The sequence below is a fragment of the Nannospalax galili genome, unplaced genomic scaffold (genome assembly GCF_000622305.1).
Source record: "Nannospalax galili isolate Female #2095 unplaced genomic scaffold, S.galili_v1.0 scaffold1685, whole genome shotgun sequence".
NCBI classification, from domain to species: Eukaryota; Metazoa; Chordata; class Mammalia; order Rodentia; family Spalacidae; genus Nannospalax; species Nannospalax galili.
Genome location: NW_008352830.1, coordinates 348,482 through 355,497, shown reverse-complemented (window position 1 = coordinate 355,497; position 7,016 = coordinate 348,482). Strand labels below are relative to the sequence as shown.

Below are 7,016 nucleotides of genomic sequence, written 5' to 3'. Positions count from 1 at the left end.
AGAGAGAGAGAGAGAGAGAGAGAGAGAGAGAGAGAGAGAGAGAGTTTGTGTCTCCCTGGGGATGGTGTCTGGCTGGGTGTGACTGATCTGTACCTTGATATGGATATGTCTGGGATTCTGGATGTCTGTCCCTGCTTTGGGGACACTGGGTGGGGGGGCGGGGAGCTGGTGCCCTTTCTCCTCCAAGCCAATGTCACAGGCAGATGGCTGTGTGAAGTGAAATGGAGGACCATGAGGGGACTCCCAAACTCATTTGGGGGTCCATTCCACATGTCTGTGCATCATCCACGTCCTTGAGGATGGGGAACAGGGGGCTTTGATGGGAATCCCCCCAGGTGACGGGACTGGGGTTTCCTTGGCTGTTCCTTTCTCATCCTAGCGAAACCTTCTCCCTCAGAAATGGGGTGCTACAGTGACGGTTGCAGGCCAGTCCTCTGATCCTTCCCCTCCAAACTTCCCAACAGCCCCAGAATGAGGTTCATGTCTGGTAACACCTAGGCTCAGAGGTATCCCTGGAAAGGCAAGGGTTAAGAGACCTTCAGCTTGCGCCCCTTTCCCCAGCTCAGCAGCTGGTTGGAGGGGGAGTTGCTAAGGAGACTCCCATCACCATGGCAACGGGAATCTCCCGGTGCACCATTGGTTCCCTAGTCAGCAGGAGCCCCTCCCTTCCACAGGTGCTCCTTGCATGCCTCTTGGGGGGGGGTTCAGGGAGTGGGGGTCCCTTGTGTCCTCATTTGGGAATCCCCCTCCTGCCCTTGTCGAGCTTGGAGGAGGAGAAAGGCTGACTGAGCCACCGAAGCAGCCAAATGGGGGCTCTCAGTGTAGAAATTCCCGGTTCTTTAGAGTATGGTGGGAAGGCCTCACACATATACACACGTGCACCCCAGGGTGGTCACCCTTTGCCCACTCCTTGATTTCTCCTCTGTAGTTCAAAAGGATGCTGAACCGGGAACTCACACACTTGTCAGAAATGAGCAGATCTGGGAACCAGGTCTCAGAGTACATTTCTACCACGTTCCTGGGTGAGTGAAAGGTGGCACATGGGGTGGGGTGGGGATAAGGCACAGGGTCAAAGGTCACCATGCTCAAGAGATACCCCACCCATGAGTACCCTCCTAAACTTACTGAGACTGCCTGACTTTTATGGAGCACATATTTACAAATGTCTCAGGATTGGAGGAGATGACTGAGTCATTAAAATGCTGACCTCACATGCCCGAGGACCTGAGTTCAAATCACCAGCACACGCATAAAAAGCCATGTGCTGAGCCTTGAGTGGTGGCCCATGCCTTTAAACCTAGCACTAAGGAGGCAGAGGCAGGCAGATCTCTGTGAATTCAAGGCCAGCCTGGTCTACATAGCAAGTTCCAGGCCAGCTGGGGCTATAGGGAGACCCTAGCTCAAAAAGTAAAAAAAAAAAAAAAAAAAAGGTACTACATTGTGTACCTGTAATCCCAGCACTGGGGAGGTGGAGACAGGGTTTGCTGCTCAGCTAGTTTAGCCAAATCTGTGAGTCCCATGTTCACGGAACATAAAATAGAAAAGTAAAGCCAGGTGTGGTAGCACACGCCTTTAATCCCAGCACTTGGGAGGCAGAAGCAGGCAGATCTATGTGAGTTGCAGGCCAGCCAGGGTTACACAGTGAGATGCTATCTCAAAAAGCCAAAGGGCAAACACACAAAAAGCCCAGACAGATTAAATATAATGGAATGTCTCCCCACTCAGTTGAACCCATATTCTCCAAACTTCTGTTGCCCTCCAAAGTTAGAAGCTCCCCCAAATTCAAAAAAATCATCCAAATTCAGTAGTTCTCAAATTTCTGAATCTGTACGAGTTCTAGGCTAGCCTAGATACTGGATTCCAAAGCATCCAGGGTTACATGGTAAGACCCTGTCTCAAAAAAAAAAAAAAATTATGTCTCAAAAAAAAAAATTATGCCAGGCGTGGTAGTGATCCCTTTAGTCCTAGCACTTGGGAGGCAGAGGCAGGCGGATTTCTGTGATTTCCAGCCTGTTCTACATAGTGAATTCAGGGAGACACTTTCTCAAAAAGACCAAAAAAACAAACAAACAAAAAAACCCCACAAAACAGCAACAAAAAAAACCTAAATTTAAAAAGCTCTTGAAATTTCATAGATTCCTCACTTGGTTTACCCACCCTACAAACTTATCAGTCGGTCAATACGATTGTGCAGTTGGAGAACTATCCCCAGGTATCATGGCTCACATCTGTTATTCCAGTACTTAGGATGTAGAGGCAGGAGGATCAGGAGTTCAAGGTCAGTCTTGGCTACTTACTGAGTTTGAGGTCAGCCTGTCTACATAGTGAGTTCTAGGCCAGTCAGTGCTGCATAGTGAGACCTTGTCTCAAACCAAAAAAAAGAAAAAAAGAAAACAATGTGGAAAATTCAGTTTCAATCCTACCTTTAATGGAGAAGGTGTGCTATGGCTCAGAATTCTGAGAATGCAACCAATGAGAGAGTGGCATGCAAATTAGGTCCTTCAGGGTCACAATGGGATGGGTCTGACTGGCTCTCAGAACCTTTGAAAGTTCAAGAGAAGGGTTTTTGGGGCTGGTCCCCAAGGCTGGCTGGTGTCGAAGTGGGGGGTCATGGACCGAGAGTCCCCCCTTCCCTCCCACCTCCCAGCAATGCCCTCTCCCACGACCACTCTTGGCCACCACAGAGCAGTCTTCTCTAGTGGAAAAGGGCCTGTGGATATTCAGGGCAAGCAGCTGCGCACCCTGGGTTCCCCTTCTCATGTCCTCATGTCCCATACCATGTTGTGGCCCAAGCTGGGCAGCAGCAGTCTTCAGACAATTCATAGTCCAGAGTCATCTCCAAGATGCCTACTCCAGCCTACCACCTCCCAGAAAACTCCTTATGTCTGTTCTGGCTTCCAGCCTCAGAGAAACCATGAGCAAGATTTCCTCTTATCTGGTGAGATATGTCAGGACACCAAGTGGGAAGTGGGGATCAGGGAAGAGCCTCCTTGAAGAGGCGGGCTCATGGGCCTGGTGTGGTGGGGCACGCCTTTAATCTCAGCACTGGGGAGGCAGAGGCAGGCAAAACTCTGAATTCAAGGCAGGCTACTCTACACAGTGAGATAGTGAGTTCCAGACCAGCCAAGGCTGCATAGTGAGTCCCTGTCTCAAAGAAAAAAAAGGAAGAGGAGATTCATACCTCTCCCCCTTCCAATCTTTGGCAGACAAACAGAATGAAGTAGAGATCCCATCACCCACGATGAAAGACAGAGAGCCACAAGATATAGCAAGACAGAGACCCTCCCAGCAGCCTGTACCACCCTCGGTTCGACAGTCCCAGCCCATGTCACAGATCACCGGGTTGAAGAAGCTGGTGCACAGTGGCAGCTTGAACGACACCAGCATCCCACGCTTTGGGGTGAAGACGGACCGGGAGGAGCTCTTGGCACAAGTGGGTGTAGTAGGGAGATGCAGGAGGGACGGCCATGTCCTGGAGTCTCTAACAAAGGGCCAGGCTTTGGGGCAAAAGGGAATCTTTTTTTTGTTTGTTTTTTAATTTACTTTTTATTTTATGTATATGAAGTTTTGCCTACACATATGTAAGTGCACCACATGCTTGCAATTCCCGCAGAGGCCAAAAGAGGGCGTCAGATCCCCTTGAACTGGAGTTAGCCACCATGTAGGTGCTGAGAACTAACCTCAGGTCTTGTAGAAGAGCAGTAAGTGCTCTTTTCTGCTGAGCCGTCTCTCCAGCCCCTCTTTTTAAAACATTTTATTTTTATTTTATGTGTATGGGTTTGTATGTACATTGCCACATGTGTACAGGTGCCCAAGCAGGCCAAAAGAGGGTGTCAGATCCCCTGGAGCTGCAGTTATAGGCAGCTGGAGTGGCACCTCATGGGTGCTGGAAACCAATCTCAGATTCTCTGCAAGAGCAGCCAGTGCTTTTAACCATTGAGCCATCTTTCCAGCTCTGATATTTTTTTTCAATTTTCATTTTATATGTATGAATGTTTTTGCTGCATGTATGTAAATGTACCCACCTATGTCATGCAATAACCATGGAGACCAGAAGGGAGTGTCAGGTCCCCTGGAATTGTAGTTATAGATGGTTGTGAGTATAGTACTGAGAACCAAACCTTGGTTCTCTGCAAAAGCAGCCTTCATCCTAATCTACTTTGAGCAGTCCTCTGGTTCACCCACCATTCAATCACTGGTTGTTAACTGAATGCCTACTATGTGATGGTATTCTGGGAACAAACAAGTATTCCTTTGCCCCAGGGTTGGGGTCTCAAGAGCAGGTTAGCTTAAAGGCTGAGGGTAGGCCTAGGAGTCAGTCTTACTGGGTTCCTATCCCAGCTTGTAAGCTGAGGAATATTGGAAAAGTCGAGTCACTTTTCTAAGCCTACTTCCTTCACCCACCAGCACATATCAAGTTCTTGGTGAATAATAAGGCGCACGCCTTTAATTCCAGCACTTGGGAGGCAGAGGCAGGTGTATCTATCTGAGTTCAAGGCCAGCCTGGTCTACATAGAGAGTTCCTGGCCAGATGGAGCTACAGGGGTGGGGATGTGAGTCAGTGGGTAGAGTGCTTGCCTACCATGCATGAGGCCCTGGGTTCCATCTCCAGCACCACAGAAACCAGGTGTTGTAGTGCATGCCTGTCATCCCAGCACTGGGGAGGTGGAGGCAGGAGGATCAAGAGTTCAAGGTCAAATTCAAGGCCAGCATGGCCTTTATGTGAGACCCTGCTAAACGAGAGAGCAGGGACTGGGGATATGGCTCAGTGGGTAAACATGCAAGCATGAAGAGCTGAGTTCAGATCCCCACATGTGGTGTGTACCTGTAATTTCTGCAATGGGAGGCAGGGACAGGAGGCTCCTGGAGGCTTGTTGGCCAGCTATTCTAGCTTAATTTGTGAGCTCCAGGTTCATTGAGATAGCCTGTCTCAAAATTATTAAGAATGGGGCCTATAAGATGGCTCAGCAGGTAAAGGAGTTTGCCACTAAGCCTAATGACCTGAGTTCAATCCCTAGGACCTACATGATAGAATGACCGAACTGACTCCTGAACATTGTCCTCTGACTTCCACAGATGTTCCATGGCATATGTACACTCACACGCGCACATCTCACATAGGCACAAAAGAAATAACATGTAACGGGCTGAAGAGATGCCTTAGTAGTTAAGAACACTGGCTACTCTTCCAAAGAACCTGAGTTTGGTTCCCAGCACCTGTAGGAACCGCTCACGGCTGTCTGTAACTGAAGTTCCAGGGCATCCAAAGTCCTTTTTGGGCACCTGCACACATATGGCAGGTGTACACACAAACCCATACACATAAAACAGAAGTAAATAAAATATTTGTGAAAAGAGGGCCTGGAGAGATGGCTCAGCAGAAAAGAGTACTTACTGCTCCTCCAGAGGATTTGGGTTTAGTTCTCAGCATCTAAATGGCAGCTAACAACTGTCCATAACTCCAGTTCCAGGGAATCCAACACCTTCTTCTGGCCTCCACAGGCATTATATACATGTGGTGCACATACATATATGCAAGTAAACACTCATATACATAAAATAAAAATAAATGAATAAAAATAAAAGTTAAAAAAAGAATTTTTTTTGAGATAGTGTCTCCTTGTAGCCCCGGCTGGCCTGGAACTCACTATGTAGACCAGGCTAACCTTGATCTCAGGCTGACCTTGCTCTCACAGAGATCCACCTGCCCTTCCCTCCAGAATGCTGGAATTAAAGGTTTGCGTCACCACTCCAGGCTAAGGAAGACTTTTTTTTTTTTTTGAGACGGGGCCTTCCCATAGCTACAGCTGGCCTGGAACACGCTATGGAGACCAAGCTGGCCTCAGTCTCACAGAGACCTCCACCTGCCTCTGCCTCTGCTTCCCAAGTGTGGGGAGATCTGCCCAACCTAAAAGAGAATTTTAAAAGAGAGAATGATTGAGGAAGACACCTGAAGTTAACTTGCATATCACACACACACACACACACACACACACACACACACACACACATACACAGAGAGAGAGAGAGAGAGAGAGAGAGAGAGAGAGAGAGAGAGAGAAAGTAGCTGTGTTAAATTCTGTGTGGCTAAGCACATTCGGTGAGTGGTAATGAGGTCCAGAGTCCTAAGAGGTAACTTCCAGGTCCCAGGGCCATGTAGGTTACTGACCTGTCACCTCTGTCCCCACCCCAGGAACTGGAGAACTTGAGCAAGTGGGGTCTGAACATCTTCTGTGTGTCAGATTACGCTGGAGGCCATTCACTCAGTTGTATCATGTATACGATATTCCAGGTAATGAGGGCAACAGGGAGTGGGCTGGGATCCAAGGGGTGTGGAGCAGGGTGCTAGATGCCAGCAGGTGTCACCGCCCTGTCTCTGCTTGGCTTCCAGGAACGGGACCTGCTGAAGAAATTCCGAATCCCAGTGGACACCATGGTAACATACACGCTGACACTGGAGGACCATTACCATGCTGACGTGGCCTATCACAACAGCCTACATGCGGCTGATGTGCTGCAATCAACCCATGTGTTGCTAGCCACACCTGCACTGGATGTGAGTGCTGGTCACCTTCCCCTCACTGGTCACCACTCCCCCATCCTACTTGGCTCTCTGATCTTGACTATCCCCTCCCTGTTCCTCTTTCTAGTCCTATCTTTTCTATGTTTTGGATTTTTTTTTTTTTTTTTGGTCTTTTTGAAACAGGATCACCCTGTAGCCCAAGCTGGCCTGGAACTCAGTGTGTAAACCAGGCTCACAGAGATCCGCCTGCCTCTGCCCCCCAAGTGCTGGGATTAAAGGCATGCGCCATCACATCCAGCTTTTTTCTGTGTTTTTAAATTTTTTTTTTTAATTTTTTTGCCCTTAAAAAATAATATATTGAGAATTTCATACATGCATATAATGTGTTTTGATCAAATCCACGTCCACTCCCTCCCTCCAACTCCTCGCATATCTCCCCATCATTTTTTTCTGATAACGTCATGTAGTCTTTCTTCTTTTTTGATTTTTTTTT

At 48.2% G+C, this 7,016-nt stretch overlaps 1 protein-coding gene across 5 annotated transcripts in view; it reads left to right on the top strand.

The window, feature by feature from the left end:
• Positions 1–7,016, top strand: part of Pde4a (phosphodiesterase 4A) — a 56,744-nt gene that overhangs the window by 36,053 nt on the left and 13,675 nt on the right. For all 5 annotated transcript variants that reach the window (XM_008850043.3, XM_017802446.2, XM_008850044.3 and 2 more), the window contains 4 exons: positions 929–1,022; positions 3,207–3,433; positions 6,194–6,292; positions 6,392–6,556. In XM_008850043.3, coding sequence (XP_008848265.1) covers positions 929–1,022; positions 3,207–3,433; positions 6,194–6,292; positions 6,392–6,556 — 585 coding nt within the window. The remainder of the gene's footprint in view (positions 1–928; positions 1,023–3,206; positions 3,434–6,193; positions 6,293–6,391; positions 6,557–7,016) is intronic.